This window comes from Diadema antillarum, unplaced genomic scaffold, assembly GCF_040938485.1.
Source record: "Diadema antillarum isolate AM-2024a unplaced genomic scaffold, OU_Dant_1.0 seq00001110_RagTag, whole genome shotgun sequence".
NCBI classification, from domain to species: Eukaryota; Metazoa; Echinodermata; class Echinoidea; order Diadematoida; family Diadematidae; genus Diadema; species Diadema antillarum.
In genome coordinates this window covers 117175-141230 of record NW_027271926.1, presented here as the reverse complement: position 1 = coordinate 141230, position 24056 = coordinate 117175, and the positions used below count along the sequence as shown (strand labels likewise).

Sequence of the window (24056 nt, the reverse complement as noted above, 5' to 3'; positions counted from 1 at the left end):
CAAAGACAAACTGAAAGTTGGGAGAAGCCAATAATTGTAGCCACTGACATACTCTTGAACTCTCTTTTATTTTTCAATACGCTTGGTAAGGAAATATGATCTATATACAATAAATCTAATCTCTTTATTAAACCTATTTCGGAGTATCAACAATGAATAACTATGAAAGAAAAAAATGAGCAGATTTTATCAAGATTTTAGAGAGGTTTTATTATTTTTTGTTGTGTTCCGGATTTTATACTTGCTTGTGTATTCACTTGATACTCTACATAAAAAATCATTTAATCTCAAAATTCCCCCAGTCCATAGCTTTAAGATACTATTCAACGCCACGGTGACTCAGTTCAAGAAATTCTCGATGGATTTGCTGACTGAGGTGCATGATGATGTCTAAATCTGTTTTTAAAACATGCAACACTCCAGCATGCGAATTGTTTGAAAAATATGTCGTCACTATCAATAGATCTGGGAAAGATATCATATTGCTGACAACCCGTTTACTGACTGATTTGGTCTAAGGAGTATGGAATCTTCTTAAAGCATTTGTTTACTGTCCTATTTGTTTGGGTTTTTTTGTGCGTGTGTGTTTCTATAGCTTCATATTGGCACAATACCAAAGATTGTTTGTAGAATCAACTGGGGGGGGGGGGGGTTCATGAAGCGTTTTGTCAGATTTTTTGTTTTTGTTTTGGACAATCTGTTACAAGCTACCGAAATCCTTGCATGGTTTTGATTGGCTGAAAGCAAATTGTCCGACAAATTTGTCGGACAAAACTATTCATGAAATGTCCCCAGATTTTTTTTTTTTTTTTTTAAAACAGGAAACATTAATGAACTTTTTGTGTCGAGTTTTTTTTTTTCAACTGATTGGCAAGCTGTTTCACATCGACGTGAATAATTACGCAATATCCGCTGCATTGTGGGCTATAAAGGATTGGAACCAGCACTAGCTCTCAGGCGGAAGTTTGGTGGTCTAGTGGATAAGATGTTCGAATTGTTCGAATTGTGCAGCTCGAGTATGTATGCCCATGATTTCTTTCATCATGGTTACTATTAAAACAAGGATTAATTCAGTGCGTATTTGCGTCGATGTGGGGCAATTTTGTCAATCAGCAGCAACATGAAACATTTTTGTCTATTTCCTTTACCTGTGCCCCCCCCCCCCCACATGCTAGATAGTCGATTTTAAGACACTCGTGTTACACGGGATCATATGATGCAACACCCCCTCCCCAAACATCTTAAGATGACATAACAATACCATGACATGACCGAGATTTGCGTTTGTAAAATAACAGCAGCTACAAAGATTTAAAACCCAAGCCTAGGAGAAGTAGTAATTACAACGAACGATCAAGACTTTTTTAAAAAGTGGAATAACCAAATAGTATCCGTCGAATTCATGTTCGTTTGATTTTGATTCTTCAATTAAAGACCGAAGAAAGTGATCAGCTATAAGGAGGGAATATAGATACTTTACCATTCTGGTACCAAACAGGCTCTATGCACCTGCAAAAGTAGAGTAGTTTATTGCTGTATACCGCATGTCCCATCACAGCGTCCTACGTCAAAGTAATGCAAGGGCTGCGTACAAGCCGCCCTGGCTATGATACCCTGTCTTCGGGGATTAGACGGTGATGCCGAAAAAGCAGCTTTAATGGTATTCTTGTCTCCACGTTTCCATATCTACGCGCGTTACATATTGGATAGAGAACGTTGTGATTTACTGAAGTTTTGTTTGTATATTCGTTTGTTTGTTTATTCCTAATCGGAGAGAGATGTCTCTCTCCAGTTCTTGTTATTTTCTTTTATCTCTTATTTTCCGAGAAAGCATACGAGAGAGCCCTCTACAAATAAGCCATAATCATATTTCCTAGCGGTTCTCTCTCTCTCTCTCTCTCTCTCTCTCTCTCTCTCTATATATATATATATATATATATATATATATATATATATATATCACGTCTCTCTTTAGTGGCTTTTTATGCACATGCATATATATATATATATATATATATATATATATATATATATATATATACATATATACTATAATCTAGAATGAAAGAGAGAAAGAAAAACAGAACAAGAAAAACCGCTGGTCAACCTTTTAGAGCACACGGATATTTAGTGTTAAGATATATTTTAGAAACCATGCACCCTATAGCCAATTAATGATAGCGAAGAATCAGGACTATGATACTCTACCTCTTTGCAGTGACTACTTCCTTCAATGTTGTTCTTTTGTTGGTTTCTTTGTTTGTTTGTTTGTTTGTTTGTTTGTTTGTTTGTTTGTTTGTTTGTTTGTTTTAAGCTGCTTTTTTTTCTCTCATCCCTTTTAAGAAAAATGTATACAGTCATGGTCATGATTATTAAAGTAAGATAAATCTATACATGTATTTTATATATCAGGTTTCGTTGAACTCCAACTTTTACTTTTCAAACTCTTCGTATGTTCTACCATGTTCCTCTCATACACTCTCTATGTGGTAATGATACGTTGCACTTTTTTAGTCCTTTTTTTTTTGCCTGACCATGACAAGTGAAGGGGCGTGTCCTCTTTCATCCAGAGGCCAAGCTGTTTGTGTCCGGGGGCCGTCATCCCTGCACCTGCTTACCAATTAAGTGTTCTCCCAATTCACATTTCCTTCTCATCAACTTTTCGAGTCCGCCGCGTCGCCGCTCCATCCCCGCCCGTCATACCAACTCAGGCATTTTATTGCAACTACCACATTATTCACTCGTTCTCTCTAGCCCCCCCCCCCTTCCCTCTCTATCTCTTCCTCGTTCCCCTCCTCTCTCTCTCTCTCTCTCTCTCTCTTTCCCTTTCTCCTTTCCTTTCTTTTCCTCAATCTCTGCTGCTCTCTGTTCACGATTAATCATCAATATGACTCTTTACTCTTATTCTCTTTATTCAAGATATTTTGCTAAAACATCAGTCCGTATATTTACAATGTTTTCATCACGTGGTCAATTCCTTTACCAGCTCTCCCTCCCTTCCCAGACTCTATGGCCATGCACGCATATTATTTATGCGTTTTTAAATGCGTACGTCTGAATGTGTGTGTGTATATATATATATATATATATATATATATATATACATACATATATATATATATATATATATATATATACATATATGCGATCTGCTTTACAGCATTGAGCACTTTTCATCAATCCTCAACAAACTCTATATATTCCCGACGGATATACATATATGTATATACATATATGTATATATATATATATATATATATATATATATATATACATATGTACATACATAATCTTATATACATATAATGTATATGTATACAGGTGTATATATAAACATATATATATATATATATATATATATATATATATATATATACAAACGATTTTAATTGCAGAGAGAGAGAATAAAAGAGACAAACAAGCAGACATTTACATCATTCTGTCTCCGTTGGAAGAGTTTCAGAAGAAAAAAAAATCGGCATGGCTCTCTTTATTCCCTATATCTGCCTATCCGTCTGTCTGTCTGTCAGTTAGTCAGTCTGTTCATACATCGTGTCTTACTTTCCAGCCATTTCAAACTCCCGTACCGTCCAATATCTAAAGCATTTTCAAAAGCGGTTTCCTGGTTTATCGGTACACCACACTCCAAAATCTCGTCGACATTCCTTTCCCCTTTTTTGTTTAAATCTATTGCTATTTCTATCCCTCTTTTTTGTCAGCGTTTCCACGTTACGAAAGCCTATATTTCCACTTACATTTTGCATTACCATTTGATGGCAAGTGGAAATTGGTTGCCTTTATTGTTATTGCCTGCTCCGTGGGATAATGCTGAAAGGAAGGGAGGTGTATGGGACTATGTTTTTACTTTTCTCTCCCTCTATCTCCCATCCTCTCTCTCTCTCTCTCTCTCTCTCTCTGTCTGGCCACACCTTGAATATGAGCAAAATATCCTAAGCTTTAGGGGGACAACTTTCGGTGCATCGACAGGGTTGCAGTGCACTTTGCGATCTGAAATCACAGATGATTAAAAGCATTGCTCCCCGAAAGATGCATTACTTTTTTTAGGGAGTATGAGGGAGTTGATATACCAACATTTTCTCCTTGGCAGAATTTTGCATTTTGAGATAATATCTTCCCAGCACTTCAACAGTGTCAAAATTCCTCATAATCCTTTACACGCTGCCTTTCCGAACTAGATGATTCCTGCATGTTATCAGTTGTTATGTTGATGTTGGAGAGTGTCGTTAACCTTTTTTCTGTGTCTAGTACTTTTGACGGTATGTACAACGCCAATGATACCATGGGGTGTTCTGTGTTAGTTGGCTCTCAAAACACCCAAAGCCTTAAGATGGAGCACCCTCTTCTTGGCAAGTTAACTTACGTTGACCACTTGTATATAACAGCGAAAGAATTGGTTAAGATTGGAAAGAAACCATTACAATGTTGAAACATAAAAGTCTACACGATTTTCAGACAAAAAAGTGATATCAATTCTATAATCAATATCTTCTTTTTTTCAGTGTAGACTATTGCACGGAATAGTGTACACAAATTATCATTTACACAAATTTGAGTATATAAATAACAATTGATATTCTTTTTGTTATAAAGAGGAAGCGATTTAAAAATATATTTTTGTTTTACACATGTGAATTTGCCAGGAAGGTATGGGGGTGCTGCAGTACCTTTTTCAATTGTGTTGATTTGAAATTTAAGCTGGGAAGAAGTTCAATTTGGGATTGATTTACCAGATAAAGGTCAACCTCAAGTAATTATTCATGTACTGATATAGGTTAAAGAATTATCATTCTCATTCTCAGGAAAAAAAATATACCACCAATTGATATTTTTAAGCCACATGCAATAAGACAGGTCAGAAGAAAAACAAGTTATTTTGCATAATTCGCTTCCACTTTAGATAAAGAAGTGGGAGAATTGAAAATATTTCACTGTTTTTTTTTCGCTGTAGTTTCATCTCCCATTTCTTTTATAATGCGTTTAAGTGAGTGATATTTTATAGGGTATGTATCATTGGGTACTTATTCCTTTCTCCTGGGTTGGAGAGGAATACTTTAGGAACACATCTTCTCCGAGGATATTTCCATCGGCTATAGTCGCGAGCCTGATCCATATCAGTTCCACTTTTATTCATCTTTGAATGATAAACTCCGTGAAAATTTTACCACCTTACAATGACAATGTTAATTTATACGTATTTCAAATCATTCATTTATGTTCTGTATATGTTATCCTGCAGGTTTTGACCTTTTCTGTTGTACAAAACTGCTTTCTAAAGACGTCCTGCAGTTTTACAAGAATTTGTACATCACAAAAACACACAGAACATTACGTAAGGGATACACAACTTACGTTATATACAACTGAAGATGAACTCAATCATTATCATGCAGACACACAAAGTCAAAAATATCAAATATCCTACTTAAGTGGAAGGAAATCCAGATATCTCCATAAACCCAACAAAAGCAGAAAAAAACCGCCTTCATTTCTTGAAAATATTCAATGCACAAATACGTGAACATTAGATCCTTCTGCTCAAAAAGAGTCAAATCATACAATATTTCTGAAAATATTAAAGGACGTGCAATTCTGAGCATTACAAGGGTGTCCATTCTACAAGATAGCTGCATCATAATTATGTAAATAATATTCGTTCATATCTCGTCTATTGACGACATGATTATATAAGTATAGGGGGACACGTAATTGAATATCGTGTTCTGTAGTTTATTTTACTTTTTATCAGTGGTTACTATTATTAACATAACGACTAGTGTGGTCTATGTTACAGAAGTACTATAGTATTTTATCTTGTTCCTATGCAATCGTCAAACTTGCTAATTCACACTAAAAACATTGGCTTTTGTTGCTATTGGTCTTTTGTTTTCTATTGTTGTATGTTTGTTAGGGCTTGCGATTTTATTGCCATTATTTTGTTAATTGATGTAAACAATTGCATCAAGACGGAATTTTCTTTACTTAACGATCTTTTTTTTTTTTTGAGATTATACTCGCTGCATTACGACGTCGTCTTAGATCCATTTCTTTTCGGAACGTAGCAATAGTGTCAATTTCTGTTGTAATTGCTGTCAGAAAGTGCCTCCTCCTTGCATTGGGAGTAAGTTGTGGCTACTGTCCTGTGGTAATCAATGCTGGTGACGTCGTACTATTGCCCTGTCAATATGGCCTATAAATGTCAGTGACTTCCTGTAAAAGGACACACTAGGATTACTTTATGTAAATATCATTACTTTTTTTGTTCGATTTGACTTACTAGAAACTATTTCCTATAATCAGATAATACTGTGTATACTAGAACAATATGTTTTACAACATTATTGCTTTTAGGAAATGATTGATTTTTTTTTAAATTCTTTTTTAAGACAAGGTGTTAAAAGCTTAGACAAAATTTGGACAATAGCTATCAAGTAACTAAACAGAGAACCAGATTCGATACAGAAGAATTCGTCCAGATATTCCATAGAATATTTCGATGTTGAAAGAAGAATCCGTATGGATAACAACGTTTTTAAATTTCATGATAGTTTATGTTATATTTCATGCCCCTTTTCCTGTATGCATACACAACTGTATATATATGGTAACCAAAATGTCCTAGGTCTCAACTTTCCATATTTTTCTAACCTCGATTCAGGCTTAACAAACAACAAAAAGAACAGACACGCATATGAAAAAGGAAGAAGAAATCAATAGATGGATTGTACAGTTTGCTTGGATGATCCCGGATTGCCTTATGCATACATATGGCGCTATGAAAGCATTTTGATGGCTTCCAGAGACCGTAATGGACAGGGTTGCATTACTGATATTGCTCAGTCATTTTGCTCATACTCGGCGGGCTTATGACTTAATGCATCAATTTGACTCTGCGATTCCCCGTGCATTTAGCATTGCGATTTTGCTTCGTTATCTTATTTTTCCGTCTAAAACTTCGAAATAGTCGTTGATGGTCTTATCATTCACCATCCCGAGCCAGTAAGAGCTCTTCGCAAGCAGGAAACCAGCGAATACGTCACACGATAAGCAATGTCTACCTTGGTGATGATGATATTTCAAAATTCCAAATTTGTTTGAATTGCAGAGACTCTAGGGATCAATGCATGCGGAAAAAAAGGAAACCAAAGAAAAAAGTAACATAGATCCAAAAGCAAATTACTACTAAGACAACATTTAGATTCATTAGTCTGTCTTAGCAAAACATTGAAACAAGTTATTCATTGTTGTTTGTTTATTTTGAAAGGGCTTTAGCTATTCGGAACTGTAAATCAATTGCGTTATTTGGGGGGTTTATTCCGTAAGAAAATTCATCAAAGGAGAAAAATTACAGCATATCAGATCCATGTCCTTATACATGTAGCATCACATTGAGACCTACGTACCCCTCTCTTTTTATATATTTCGACAATTCTGATATCATTACTGTTTTTACCATGAACAATATTTGGCTGGCTTTATAGAGAAGTGACCCCGGCTACGGCTTATGAACCCATGCATGCACCATATACAGGGCAATGCAACGTTAAAGATCTTTCGATCAATGTATGGAGTACAAAAATCAGATTCGAATATTTTCAATATAACAGAGGTAGAATGAATGTAGGCCCATAAATGATTTTTGAGACTCCAGTCTGCATTTCGAACAATTTAGCAGTATTAAATTTCAGGCAGAAAGAGAAAGAAAACGGGAGCCAGATTACAGAGTAGTGTGCGGATGTGTGAGTATGCATGTATGTGTTTGTGTGTGTGTGTATGTATGTATGTATGTATGTATATATGTGTGAGTGTGTGAGAGTGCACGGTGATGTGTGTGTGAGAGTGTGTGTGTATTTTATTCAAGTGTAAATTGATATTTATATATGTAACAGTTGTAACATGAATAATCTTGTCCAAGTTAATTTTTAGTGTGAACACTTAAACTGAAAAATAGGCTCAATTACTTGTATGATTGTACTGTGTAATTTTGATAGAATGAAACAAAATATACTGGATAAAAGTGAGTGTGTGTGTGTGTGTGTGTGTGTGTTTGATGGTGCAAGCATTGATTGATTATTACCGCGAAGAAAAAAGGGGGTGCAAATACTGCTTATTGCGGCCTTTTGATTAAAAAAAAAAGCTGCTATATCAAACCAAAATGAGATTCGTCGCACATGTCATATCACTAGGTTGTGACAATCATTTAGAAAGATTTTTTTTCAAGTCTGAGACAATTCAAGGAATCAAAGCATAGGGGTAACAAGATGAATGACGTGCAAGAGCATGCTTTTCTTTCCGGTTTGGCTAATTTGAGCTGAAATTTGACACATATCATATCATTTTTGGTTCTCATTTTTAGCGGAAAAATATTAGCATGAAATCCTTGTGACGTATCTAACCGATTTGTTTCTTGTTTTGTAATTTTACCACATTGCATTACTGACGCGTTTAACGTCCTTTTGAAGCTCACATATCCATTTATTCATTTATGACACTTAACTGTTGAATGCCATGTTTCAATGACGTTTCACAATTACAGTTGTCTCATGTGCGTTATGGCATTCGAGTGACCTTATCAGAATCGTCTATCAATCAATTCATTAGTTCGAAACGATTAGCCATGTTCTGACAAATTTCTGCGTCAGCTGTTTTTGTGACATCACAGATTTATTCCAAAATGTCATCTGCCCATCTTTCCGCTGAGGATGACTTTTGTTCATATGAAATACCTAATACAAGCTCCATATCACTGCTTTTGCGACATCTATAATCTAGTTTAAGCTGTGATGAAACGAGTACTGGACAATCACTGTATCACATATCGGTAGATCGACTCCCACATCCAATACTTTCAACCCGCGACAGGCATGGCCTTTGCAGGGATGGGATTACGCATCATTTAAGGGAATCGTGCTGAAAATTGGAAGTAGTATTAACGTAAATAATATGGAAGGACAACCCAGGAGGGAAAAGCTAACAATACGGTAATTTGACAGTGCTATATTTTCCGGCTAGTTGTTCCACTGATATCCTACACCCTTTTCATTTAAAAGCAGTTTAGCGAAGATATGAAGGCGTCATACATGTCATATAATATTCTATTTATATATCAACATGTATATTGCATGTAGCTACATAGGTATATAGGCACGTAGATATACGAATATTAAATAATCATGATAATATACACATAGGTATTGTTGCAGATATACGTTGAATACATACACTCAGAAGGACAGATAATCCATTTACAATAGCATCACATTCGAATTGTTTCAAAATAGCAGTGCTTTCCGCTGTAGGATTCGGCTGTAGAATTGTCTGTCCGTCTATAATTTGCATCTCTGTATGTATTTGTATATATATATATATATATATTAATGAATACGTAAATGAATGAGTAAGTGAAAGTATAGATCCATAAAATAAAATGCAGATCTGCAGATCAATGATGTGAAGTTCACATCTTAGAGATAGTGTTTGTAACGATGATTGTAATATCCACGACCTGTTAGCAATCTGTATTCCTTCCCTTTTCCTGAGTCCCTTTTTTTTCCTGTTTTGGTTTTATTTTTCCCCCTTCCGGTTCTCTCGGTGTCTGCACTCGGTAAAATGCAACTGCAGAAGACGACATTATATGAGGTGCTCTGTTTCACACCTGTATGTCCATGTACCTTGGAGAACGGGGCATTTGTACAGCTGGAAGTGGTTGCCTTGGCAACGGCTCCGAACAATGCCAATACTGCATATTAAGGATGACTTCCAGTAAATACTGTTTTTTATTTCCTTTTAAAGGGGTTCGTAGTTTGAAGAAAGGAAAAGGTGTATGTTAAAGGGTTCCCACCTGTAATGGTAAATGTGTTCATTCAATGCATTAGAGATACATGAGGGTAGGAATCACGAACAGAAAATTTCTTGTAAAACCAAAATAGTTCGAAATAAATTGAACTGCCACACGATGACTTTACTTCAGTTTTTTTTGTGTTTTTTTCTTTTTGTTTATTTTCGCGAATCTGCATGGAGTATAGTTTGTAAATATGTTTAGATCTATTTTTTTTTTGCTTTTTTCTTTATATTCTAAAGAAAGGACCTTATTAAAAAAGATGTTCAGATGAAATATATGATTGGCTCACTCTGAAATAGATACGTTTTACAACATGCACTATGTACATAGTGTGTGTCTCTCTCTCTCTCTCTCTCTCTCACACACACATGTACGATAAAACCTTTCCATCACAATTAGCTCTTCAATTCTGAAAGCGGAAATATATAGGTCTAAAAGCAGATGTCCTCGCAAAGTAAATGATGGAAACTCAAAATATGAAGGAATGCTTCTTTATAGAGAGAGAAAAAAATCTTTGAAATGACTGACAATGGTGTATTCAAGACTCATCATTCATTGTGTGTGGATCAGCTTAAACCTCGATGCCTACCACTTTGAAGGGATTATCAAATTGACCTAATTTTTGACGATGTTATCCAATTTGTAATTTTAATCACTTCGGAAGATGGTATGGGATTAGGCAATATGTCTGGTCTCCTTCCTTAGACCGGGAACGTAAGAAATGTCAGCGATTTTGATGATATCAATAGCACAAAAAAAAAATGCAATGAAATCGCAGCTATTTGTCTTGATGAGGGTAGGAATCCTGTCCGAATAAGGACTCAATAATGTTTTGCAGTGTTAGTAGGAAACAAAGCCCGAAGATTTGTTTGCTATGAATCACGCAATATCAATTCATTTACAAAATTCCCAGAGGGTACTGCCATTATTGTAACCCTTGTTGTGAATATGTGGTATAGTTATACAAATTAATGTATTTATGATTCGCTGTTCTAGGAAACCCACGTGGACGAAAAGTTTCTGAAAAAGAATATTAGATGATCGCACACATGGTGCTCGAAAAATAAAGTCAGTTCTCTTATTGGTGACTTTTAATCATTTGGTAGTGATGTAGCTTGATTATTATTCAGTGTCAGAGAAATGGCGTGTTTGCAGCTGATTATTATCATCTTCTCCCTGAGATTGTAACAATTGGGGGCTTGTCCGGGAAATGAAACAGGGACCTCTCCCAAGGCTTCAATTAATGTTTGATCAATGTAGTCAGTATAGTGCACATACATAAAATGTCATTTGTGCAATGGACTCTTACTGGTACTTTGTTTATTATTTTGGATGTGAGGACAAAAATGTGATGGTGTGTTCGAAGGTGTTTTTTCCCCGATATTATTGGTGTAGCTGAACTTTGTAGACAGCTCCAAGAAATACGGTTATCTATGTCAAATTTTTCTTTATCAATAACATTTGCTTAGTGAGGAAGAGAGTCCGCATAGTAAAATTCGGGTAAAACTGTCTTTTTTTGTAGGGGGTGTATGTGATGAATATGCATATATGCAAATTAATGTATACATGATTCGTTCGAGAAAACCCATAGGGTTTCTAATATAGGAGAGGAGATTACACACATGCCGCTTGATAAAAAGGGTCAGTTCTGTTATCGATGGCTCCTAATCGTTTTTTTTTTTTTTTTTGTGGTGATGTAGCTTGAGTATTGTACGGTGTCAGAGAAAATAGACGTGTGAGCTGCTGATAATCACCATCTTCATCTTGAGGTTGTCACACACCACTATAGACGAGGTACCGTGACGTGAGCAAAAACAAATCACGTGTGCGTTCGTCGCGTAGCTCTAGCGCGCAGTACGCGCCGCCTGCGTATCACGGGACATGGGATATAACGCTTTACGCGCTTGCCAAGCCCGTGGGGGCTCCATAAGCAGTTTTTGCCCCCTCAGAATTGACGTCATTGGAACCTCGTCCATCGTCAAGTACACAGCTTTCCTCCTAGGCCGAAAGGGGCATAGTGGGTAAAAACATCTTGTCAAAAGATGTTAGCGCCTGCGTATGGGACTCGAACCCTCATTTTCCAAAGTCAAGAGTCCATTAAATTGAATTAAATCTAAATCAATTTTTATTTCAATCAGCAAAAACCATCCATTATTCACCATACAATAGTAAACCTATAGTCCAGTAGACACCCGAAAATGGTAGGCCTTTACTTTAATGAATAGAAGTTGCGTTTCCCTTTTTAAGCAATTAACCGTAACTGTCGCCGAATATCATGATGCCAAGTATTAAGTTTCATGTGAATGCATTATGCGTGAAGTTTTTTTCAGACATAAATACACGTGGTAGAATTTATGTGTGTTTTTTTTTTCTCGATTTTTTTTTTTTTGGGGGGGAGGGGGTTTCTTGAAGTTTTATTATTACTCTGTAAAGGGTTTTTTTTTAAACTCTCATTGAAAATGAACCAATTTAACATAGTGAAGCGAATAGAAGATGGCACACTTTTCACACCTCATGATTGTGGGTAGTTTTGAGACTTTTGAGACTCTGTACACCACCACTCAAATCTTTTCTGCATCTTTTCCAGCTTTCCACCTGACTGCAACCTGTATGGTTATTCACCTGCGCTCTTCTCCCCGGTCCAATTTGATAATTCCCATCTCTCTCCCCTCCCTCCCTCCCTCTCTCTCCCTCTCTCCCTCGCCATCTCTCCCCTCTCTGTCTGTCTGTCTGTCTCTCTCTCTTCTTGTTTGCATTATCTACGCCTAACTGGAATTGGCTCGACCAGTATGTCTCATCTTTCTCTTTGGTATCGCTCCGCGGAGCAATTCTCCTCCGGCACTTCACCTGTGGTTCAGAAGACTGGTGGTCGACTTCCTTCTTGTAACGTTTCGTTTTCCATAGTGACCCAACAATGCCCTTGCCCAAATCTACATAGGTTGCATTTTTTTCCTTCTTTTGAACCATTTAAATGATAGAGAAAGGATTATCATCGAGAACGTCAAGTACCTGACCGGATTCACCTCGACGTTCTACCTTGTTTCCTGTTTGCTTTTTTCTACATCTTTTTCATTACGAACTATCATTGACTATCAACGGGAAAAGTAGCAGTTGTCACCTGTATAAATATATAGTTGATATATATGTTGATTTTATATATCCACTAATCAACGGGAAAAAAAAGACTTTCCCTCCAGATATAAAATACAAACATACTGATGAGTATACATCTTATACATTTCCCAACAGACCAAAAATCGAAAAGTGAAACGTAGGGCAGGCAACATGTTTTCCTCTTCTCCAGCCCTGTATATTCGCTACTCTATACACATTAAATAACATGCGTATGAACTGTTTATAGTCAAGGTTTAGTTAAAGATTAAGCTTGAGTACCTCACAAGCGTCTTGTCTGCTTTGCATTTACGGTAGTTCTACTTCTATTTATTGTTACTCTGATCCAATTCATGTTCATATTAGTTTCTTTTGTCGAATATAGCGGTTATTATAAGCCGAAAATTATAACTTTCCTAGATTATATTTGAACCATCAGATGTCCTGAGTCGGATAAGAAATGTTCAATGTCAGACCTAAGGAAGGGATAGATAGGTAGAGAGATAAAGAGACAGTACGAGAATGAGAGAGAAAAACGGAAATATTTTGATTTCCATGTGCTATCGTACTTTTGGGTGCAACAAAGTGCCGTTAAATAATACGGTCTTTAATTTCATATCTAACCAAGATGGTTGAAAGAGGTATCAATAGTGATTAAACACAGCATTAAATCTCATTATCACACAAAACACTGTATTAAACAAGGCATGGTATCACAGAGTTGGGAAGTATGTAGGATAGATAAGAAAGGAGTAGAATCTTCGGAGTATGTCAGAACTTTCTCATACAGTTGCAACTTTTTACAAACTTCAATAAAAAAAAATGTTCATGAATATTACATTGCGTGGTTTCCTGGTTCCTTAATGGCCTCTTGATTTCAATCTGTTGAGTTAATCCTTAAATCCCTCAAGCAAAATTATTGATGTACCTTCGCTCAGTACATTCCAAAAGCCTCTCAGTTCAAACAATATGCCTGAATAAAGTGATATTCTATCACATTAGATTCTATTTATATTCTGTCTATTCACAGAGCAATAATCATGGCAATGCCAAATTGTAAAGCATAATCAAGGTAGCGGGTAGAAAAATGACAATAGTTTTTGACAAGACAATATGCAATTACGATGGTCTTTAAAGATAATTGCGGTTTAGGAAATGCCACGGATGGAATGGTTTAAAATGGGAAAAGATATCTATGAGTTATGGAAAAGTATCTAAGGTATTGGAAAAACGATATACTGTGTATGTATTTAAAGAATAGTGTAGCCAGTTAACAGGATATTTTTGCATTTGTTTTTCATATTCAACCGCCATTTACTGTGACGTCATACTACGTTCATTGAAAACATAGCAATCTGTAGGGACCTACGTAGGAAGTCGGCTGCATTACATAATTATTGTGGTCGTGGAGTGCTTTCTCGAATTTTCCACTTCAAAGAATAGACAGCTTTTCGCGGTGTGCGATATGCTTTGATTTGGTTAGTCGGCAGTCGCAGTGTAACATGTTTTCTGCAACCCATCTCTATCGTCTACGTTTTAACCAATGTCCTGTATTCTTTTTTTTTCCAACAGCATGCACTCGGTGCTGAAAGAAAAGGCCATCCTCAACGAGGGCACAGAAGATGAATTGGTGAGTGCAGAACGGCATATTATAATTTCTGTCTTTATTCAAATTGATGAAATTCTTGTTGTTCGGGTTATTTTTTTTTTTTATTGCAACTGATTGACAAATTGCCCCACATCGACCTTAAAAACTGAACTGATCTGTGTTTCAGTAGCAGCCATGATAAGGGGTAATCATGGGCATACATCAAATACTCGAGCAGGATCAGGAGGTCGTAGGTTCAAATCCTGCCCGAGTACGTATGCCAATGATTTCTTAATGTGTCATAGCTACTACTAAAACACTAATCAGTTCAGTACTGATTTGCGTCTACATGGGGCAATTTGTCGCGCAGTTGCAATGTCTGTCTTTCTGTCGATTTGTCTCACATTGTGTTTGGCTTCTTCCAACTCCTACAGACATATCATGTGTGTATACATATGCATGTTAATTATGTATGCATAACATATGATACATGTTATAGAAAGTAGGCTACATACAGCTGTATGTATGTGCGTATGTTCGTGTGTATGTGTGTACAAACCCAGACTTGGGAAATAATTCTCGCTTTACATTGTTACATTGTAAAGTTCCTGCTACACTTTGTCTCTGTTGTTAGGTCTCAATTATAGTTCTGATTATCCTTGTGCTGGTTCATACATCTTTCAATCGAAAAAAAAAACAACTTTATAGTTAGAATCATATCCATTTGTATTTTAGCCGGACGCATTATCTTCAACTTTTTCTGTCTGTCTGTCTGTCCGTCTGTCTGTCTCTTCTTCTCCTCCTCTTCCTTTTTCTCATTCTTTCTCTGTCAATCTCTCCTTTCTTACTTGATAAGATTACAAAGAGATTACTCCAGATCGGCCGCGTAAAGCGGTGCTAATCACATCAGAGCGAAAAATTGAAATATCATGCAGAGTGCGGTAGTGCTAGTAACATATGCCGGATGGTTGGTTGATGCTCGTATGGCGTGCGGGGGAATATACCCCTTCCATTCGGTTCATTGAAATTCTGGATGCATCTAAACATGTCCCTCTTAAATAAATCGGTATGTCTAAAACGGGGCATTGGTCTAAACTGTGTTTGCGAGCAAGCTGTTCTCTTAGAGCAAGATGCGACCCTTAATAAATGAATACCTTTTGCGGTTGGGAATACCAAAACTTTAAACCTTGTAGGCTGCTTTCATACGTTCGCTTTGAGTAAACATGCGTTGCATGAAATTCCATGTTTTATTAAATAAAAAAAAGGTATCCATGAAATTCAACAGAGTAGGGTTGGGGTCTTGGCAAATTATAACAGCCACATCAACATAAAACTATATACAGGATACACCAGTTGTTTACACCATAAAATTATAACATTTCAGAAATAGAGATACAATGAAATGTGCGAAATACGTAAGTACAATACTTGCCAGACTGCATGTTTTAAAGTCGGAGTAAAAAATAAATGGTTTCATCATAGGTTCACATTACAGCTAACGGTGATTGCGTTCTCCAGAAGATTCTGCAAAATGTGGTGCAGCTGTGACGTTGACTGTCACCTCTAACATTGTCTAAAAATTATGTTATCCAATCAGTGGTAATGGAACTATTACACCTTTAAAAGTCATCATCACAAAATCACGATTCCATTCGATCTGGGCAGCGTTTCATGAATGTTGTCAATCAATGACAAAACTTAATGTTATAAGCTGCTGAAAGCCTTGCATCTGATTGGCTGAGAGCAAATTTGTCAGGGAAAATCACGTGATGAAATGCCCCTTCTGAAATCTGCAGACTGACAAGACGGAGATATAAGTCGTCATTGTAAAATATTATCAATCAATAAATTCTTCCTTTCACAATAAAAAAAAACTGCACTGACGTCAGAGTAATCAGGTATCACTATGGTGATTATGACCAGTTTTCATTTGATTGATGTTAACTCGATGTCATTTTCATTCTCTGCTCGACAAATTTAAAGGCCAGCTTGTGCATTAAATTTGAATGTTAGGCAAGTGAAGATGCAAAAACAGTGACCACTTCTGAATAAATGTTCTTTGACACTATTTTTCAGGATCAAAAAAAAAAGAAAAAACAACAACAACCACTGGATACCGCCACGCAAAACACATCAAGCAGATGAACACATTTAACGTTCTTCTTTTTTTTAAATCTCTATGTATATATTATGGACTGGACACAACCTGCTGGAAATGCGTAATGATTGTTCTCCCATTGTATGCATGGTATACATGCAAAGGTACAAATAGAGGACAAGTTTGGTACTCACTTTCTACTAATCTTTTTTTTTAGTCTGCAGTTTGAAGAATCAATCCAATCAGAGAGGATTAGATCATTTATTTGTGGTATCAAGTAGATTATCGCAGGAAGTACGAAAAAAAGAAGAAGTGGTGCTTAACATAATATCATTGGATGCAAAACTGACTTAAGAAGAGCTTTCGACAAACTTTAATGTTTGCACGCAATCTTTCTCAAATTCTTACTTTGACATAACCTGATATGGCAGACTTAGGTCCACTTCAAACTCTCATTGAACAATGTTTTGTTAAACTTTTAAACACAACATGTTGAGGATTTAATTTCCCTCGTAACGAAGAAGAAGGGAAAACATTAAGACACAATAACAGACGCACATAAACTTGGAATAAGCCCTAACATTCTTGCTGGAAGCTGTTCGCAGCTGTTTGGTGACATGCAGGTTCTCGCGACGCGGTTTCGAGTTCCCGACACCAACCTCACTGCCCGGAGCTACGGCAAGGCGTGAGGATAGCCGAACGCTTATTGTTTCGCATTCCCACCGCTTTATTACATTTTCAATAAATTTCGCCTCGAGCCGTTGATGACAAGCCATTTGGAGTTAAATGGGCTTTAGGGATAGATTCCGGAAAAAATAGGGGTTTCCAAACGAAGTCATTGTAAAGGTCACTCGCTGGGAATTGATATGGGTTATTTTGAGGAGGATTTTTGTGTTTTTTCCCTTCGGTGGCACGTTCAAACGCAGCACCAGACTCGATTGCAAAACGGGTACTGTGTCTCAATATCAGGTACACACACTATCAGCAAAGTGAGATGTAGTACATTTTCGATATATTGTGTTGGGTTTCTGTTTTCGTCCTATCCAATAAAGCTTTCTCGGGATTTTTAAAGGGTAGTCACCCTCTCTTGCAAATACAGTGTATAACCTCACTTTTTATCAACAACAGTAGCAGCTGCAGCAAATTTCTCTTCACAAAAATAATGAAGATTGTATTCTTTCATGTTACTACGCACCAACAATGACACAATAGTCCCATAGGAAATATATTGAATAGGATAAAGCTCACCCCCCCCCCCCAAAAAAAAAAAAATACAACGACAAACAAACGTAGGTGTTAAAATTCGCAGTGAATTAATTTATCAGTGTGATATCATATTATCTTGAACATCACTCTGTTACGATCACGGCAGTCTTTCCACTATAGCTCACTGACAAGGCTGAATTCGGAGATAGGGACAGCAGACGTTCTTATGTCGTTTGAACACAACTCCTGGTGGCTATGTCATTTTCGCGCCACCTTCATTCAACTCCAACTTCCTGCAGCCTGGCGTCCTAGTCGGTTTCTGCCCCGCCTTCTCTCGCCTGAGCTGCCTGCTCACTCTCGCTTCAGTGAGCCGGTTCGATTGACTAACACAACCAGGCGATCGATAACAAGCACGCTTGACGGGGATAGGAGTATCGATTGATATCGTTCGTCGTTATTACGTTGTTGTGATTTCTGGTTTCTTCTCGTGTCTAGTCACTTTTTTTCCCTTCCTGGCATACTCGCGAGGTGATTGAAATTTACGTTATAGTTCAGTGATATCGTTATGAATACTTCATCTCTTTCAAGGAAATGACTATTCATATCAAAAGCGAAAAAAATTCGTACGCAATGGTCAAGGACAGGTTTAGTCATTATTTATCTGGAAAGATATAGCAAGTACTCTTCAGTGATCTACCTTTATGTTTTGATATATATTTCATCACTTTGACTGCTTGTACACTTGTTTCTCTTTCAACTACCTATTTTCTCACGGTGTATGACGCAGCGGGAATGTAATGGTGTATACTATTCTCGATGAGATATTATACACATATGAATAATGTAGTAAAATGAATGTATCCAGAACTGAGTCGTAGATTTGTGAGCATCGTGCAGTGCAAGTCGAGAAGGCATGAAACCACGTAATTCTACGACCAACCATGTTTCTTGCAGGAGGGGGGGGGGGGGGGAGAAGAGTAAACGAATACAGTCATGGAAATTATTGAATCGGTGGAACGCCCTCACCGGAGATGGATTGGTCTATTTTATCGGTTTAGATTGCATTGTTCAATTAATTCATGATTAACATGAGATGGTATATCAATTTTAATTAAGTGACACACAGCACAAATTGCATTTAGCTATTCATTCGGCGTATAAATGGAGCACGATCTTTTATGTGTGTATTTGGACGTGTGTATGTGTGTATGTGTGTCCCCGTTATTCAAGTGATAGTCTTACCGTTGGAAAAAAAAATATGATTGTGTGTAATGTCAGGATATGATTCCATTGTATCAATCATGTAAAGGATTGATACACAGTTAATGGCGTGCGTCATGAATACATGCGCAAAAAGAGGGCAAAATCCGATTGATCCAATTCAGTGAGACAATCAATGGAAGAATGACGAAATGAAATGATTATGTCGTCATTATAGCTAGAGACAATAATATGCCGAGGGAAAGATATATATATATATATATATATACATATATATGTTTATATATATATATATATATATATATATATATATATATATATATATACATATATATATATAATCATATGAAGAGCTGGGGACAGACAGAGAAAAGGAGAGAAAGATGAAAGGAAAGAAAGAAAAAAAAGCTCGACTTGCGCGTGTTAGTTCTTAATGTGTCTGACGCAACTCCGTGAAGTCTTCCTTCGGCGATTTTTCTTAATCCGTTAATGCCCCTATTTCATTCATATCAATTAGATTTCCATTCAAAGATAACAACTTTCACGATAATTTGCAAATCGCTACAGTTTGTTGAGGCGGCCTCCTGAAGAAATAGAACGAAAGAAAAGCAAAGAAAAATGCTCGATAACGAGTTCAGGTTGTGCCATCATCGCAACATACACCCTCAGGTGAATTGACTGATTATGTTGCGTCATCACATACGTTTCGTTCTCTAAATCCCCTAGGCAGTTGATTATTCTTGGTATTAAGGTGAGAATAACATAAAGATAGGGAGAGAGACAATATATATATATATAGAGAGAGAGAGAAGGAGAGTGAGAGAAGGAGGGTATACTCTCTGATAGAACATACAAATAATATATTCCTTCGATTCCTTTCTGACTATAACGTGTTACCAGAAAAAAAAATGTGATATTCATTGTGGAACGATTTTATCATTTAGGGACCTCAGCTGAAATCTCTTACAGATGAACATAAGTAAAGATATTTATTACGCGATGTAGAACAAAAAATAATCCTTGATGGAAAAAGCAAACAATCAGACAAACACTCCTATTTTATGTGTGTTCGTGTATGTATGTTTGTGTGTGTATCAAATAGGTTTACAATTACCAGATCTTGTAGTTTTTCATATTTGCATTATTCTTTTTTTTTTCTTCTTGTTGTCGGTTAAAGGGGAAAAGATTGAATTTTTATCACCACGCACATGTAAGATATCACGGTGGACATAAACTCGACTTTTCGATGTATGTTTTCTCTCCTCTCTTGCGCTGGCTTTGATGAAATAGAGGGAAAAAAACAGAAACAATGGAGAAACTTGGGGACTCTCTTTTTCTGGAGTTTTTTCTTTCCCGGGTGTATAATCAGCTTCGGCGAGCCTGGCGTCGTCTGTAGGAAGTTAGACCTTCGATTCCCCCTCCTCTAATTATGCGTGCCCAGAGAGGCGAGAAAAATTACCAGAAACGAGGAGGAGGGGATGGCACACCAGTGATTCCGGAATCCTGGAGTTCTTCCGCCCAGAGATAGTCGGGGAGAAAGAGAGAGAAATATGGACAGAGAAGAAGAAGAATAGAGAGAGAGAGAGAGAGATAGAGAGAGACTGGAAAGGAGAATAAAGACGACAACCAATAACATCAACGATAAAACTCAAGACATAGTTGTAGACAGAACAGGGAGAATGCGCGCGCGCGGGAAAGCGCGAGGGGGAAAAAAAACAGAAGAGAGAAGGCAACCAGATCGATAATCTTTGTAAAGCGTTCTGAGAGGCTGGTGCTTGGCGAGGGGGGTCATTATTTGCCATCGCCAATTCCGCCGCGACACCTGCCCGATGAATGAGCCATGTGGATGGTCTTAATGACATCAAGGGAGATCACATCAGGGCCCTGTTAATGTCTAGGAGTGCCAGGCAGCGTTCAATCACATCTTATTCTTTCTTCTTCTTTTTCTTTTATTCTTCGACAACAACTAATAGACAAACAAAAATAAGCAATAATAAGAATGTAAACAACGACAGCTATAGACAGGGTAGACAACAAAGGGAAAGTAACTGTACGTCTTCGATAGAAGCCAATTGAAAATGTCATCATTGTCAGTTTACGTGTAACAATTAATTCATTGAAGGTCCTTTGATGTGAATGATAAAGTTTTGTGAGATGTGTGAAGGTGCCAGGAATTAGTCGGTTACTTTAAAGTATTATGTGTCCTTTAAAGATCGAGTTTTGAACATTTTCCTTCCATGCTGTAAATGAGACATATACCCCTGTTTCTTTACTTTTTGGGGGGGGGGGGGTGGTGAAACTATCCGCAATATCATCATGTTTCACATCAGTGATCGGAGAAGCAATCTCAGCACTTGGATGTAATTCTTTATGAATAATGTATTCTCCTTAGAAGGGATTCTCTTGATGTATATAGGTGCAGTAGTTAATCCAAACGACTACATTAGCACCTTCCAAATGGGCAAAATATGAGAATATGGCCAATAGGTGCGTTTTCCTGCTTTTAAAGGCCTCAACCCTTTATGTGCTTTGAGCGTTAGTTCGTCCTGAAAACCTCAATCAAAAGCCTTCCGTATTTTCTTATCGTTATACACGGCAATGTGGTGATAAGACTTTATTTCATATGCTATACATCTAATTTCATGACCCATCAGTTATTGTCATAATGAAAGTAAAGGTCCGATACTCAGGTGATCGTTACACTTTTGAATCTACTGAATCACCGGTCATTATGGGTGAAACGGGAAATTTCAAACACCACGCCAGCCACAGTGTAAGGAGTGTCAGGTTTGACAGCTTAACACTTAGGAAAACTCGTCAAAACTGCTGACTATTAAAATCTAAAGGGTCTTCAAGACTTTGAACACATTTCTTAGATTATTGTATGCTTTCAAACTTCGAATTAAGACACAATCCCATGTCAGACACTTCGATATCAGCTGCGCAGATCAAACTGCTATTTTGATGTTGACGAAAAACTCAACCCCAGCCACTATAACTGTTGTAAGCTCTTCTTCTTTTGCATAAAGTTCTTGATCTTCTTCTTCTTCCGAAGTTGTTGTTGTTGTTCTTCTTCTTCTTCTTCTTCTTCTTCTTCTTCTTCTTCTTCTTCTTCTTCTCCCTAAATTGTCCATCATTATCTTCTTCGTCCTCCTCTTGTATGACACACTGTACCTGTTTGACACTGTTATTGACTATTGTTAGTCGTCTCCAGCGTAACTGCGTATGGTCAAGATCACTCGCTCGTTTTCTTGTGTGGTTGTAGGTGAGTGGGCAACTATGATAGCACCTTGCTCTTTGCGATGAATGAATGAAGTGAGTTCTGTTACGCGCGTGAGTCGTGAGTAACTCACGCATGGAAGCCGGGTCCTCGACCATGCAATGTCCTATCCGAGTGATAAGGGGTCACATTACTTTGACTTTCCCTCTGAGTTTCATGTCTAATACGTGTATAATGTGTGTCGATCTTTCCAGGAGTGCTTTGGCTACAAACGGCGCCTGTGGAGGACGGTGCTCGCTGTTATCTTCACTATTTTCACAAACGGGATCCCACTCCTCATCTGCAAATGGAAACCAGAATGGAGGGTGAAGGCCCTCTGCGTCAGGTGCAATCTCAGCGATGCCGATTATCTGCTACTGAAAGTGAGTATAAGCTAGACTTCAAGAAGAATTCTCCCTCACCCTTCGCTCATCCTCACTGTTTTCGCCCCCACCTTTTTTCTCACTCACACCTCCTCCCTTCCTCTGTCCCTTGCTTTTCTCCTAACTCTCCCTCACTTTCACTTTCGCCTCCCCTTCACACTTACCCTAACCTCCTCCGCCCCTACCCTCACCCTTCTCTATCCCCTCACTCCCACTTTATAAACTCATCTCTTCCCTCCTCCTTACCCCTCCCCTGACTTCCATCTTCCCTTTACCCCCCCCCCCCCTCTAACCCGTCCCTCCCTGGTCCCTCCCCTCAATCTTACCCTAATTCTATCCCTTCCCTTCTCTCACACTCTCCCCCTCCTCTCACTCTCCCCTCTCCCTTACCCCTCCCCTCACCCTTATCTTTCCTATCCCGTTCACCCTTCCCCTCTCGTTCACTCTTCCCCTCCTTCTCAACATTTCCCTTACTCACACCCTTCCCCTCTCTCTCACTTTCCCCTCCCCGTCATTCCCCTTCGTCGGTCTCCATCTCACCCCCTAGCTCGTCTCACTATTCCCCTCCCCTCACTAACCCTAACCCTAATCCTAATCCTAATCCTAATCCTGAACTTAATCCTAACCCTAACCCTAACACTAACCCCCTAGCTCCTCTCACTATTCCCTTCCCCTCACTAACCCTAACCCTAACCCTAATCCTAATCCTAGTCCTGAACCTAATCCTAACCCTAACTTCTTACCCTAAACCTAACACTAACACTGATCTTTGTCTAACCTTATCACAAACTAGTATTTAGGGGGTAAATGTCGGGGGGGGGGGGAGTAATTCCTCTGATACTGCCATTATTCAGACGTTTTGAGAGAGATTAGATGACAGCACGTCAGCAAGAGTTTCTTGTAAAAGTGGATATTAACCATTTCGACAACTTTCGTCGAGAATCTTGTGATCTGGATTCGAAAATAAGTAGGACACCATCTTAGGCATTTGTTTATCAACTACAACGGGCGTGGCATTAACTTGAAATCACATCATTAAATTTTAACTTCCAACCACCTGCTCATAAACCAAAACTCATCATCCTTTGCTTATTGGCCTCAACGACCGTGCATTTGGAATTATCAGGACATAAATAGTTAGCCACTAATAGCCACTAATAGTTTAATGAGAGATTGGAATCGGATCTCCTCCTCCAACATTCCCTTGTCTTGGAAGGTCGGACAGGTGGTGGTAGTGAAATTTCGGAAATTAACTCTTGCAGCCAGGGTGAATCGTATACTAGAAGTCGTCAATTGTTAGCTCGAAGGTTTTCGTCTTCTTCTCTTTCTCC

The 24056-nt window shown here is 37.8% G+C and overlaps 1 protein-coding gene across 1 annotated transcript in view; it reads left to right on the top strand.

The window, feature by feature from the left end:
* Positions 1–24056, top strand: part of LOC139743828 (polyamine-transporting ATPase 13A3-like) — a 72394-nt gene that overhangs the window by 4633 nt on the left and 43705 nt on the right. The window contains exons 2-3 of the mRNA XM_071654284.1: positions 14543–14600; positions 22558–22725. Of these exons, the coding sequence (XP_071510385.1) occupies positions 14544–14600; positions 22558–22725 (225 nt within the window). The 5' untranslated portion in view covers position 14543. The remainder of the gene's footprint in view (positions 1–14542; positions 14601–22557; positions 22726–24056) is intronic.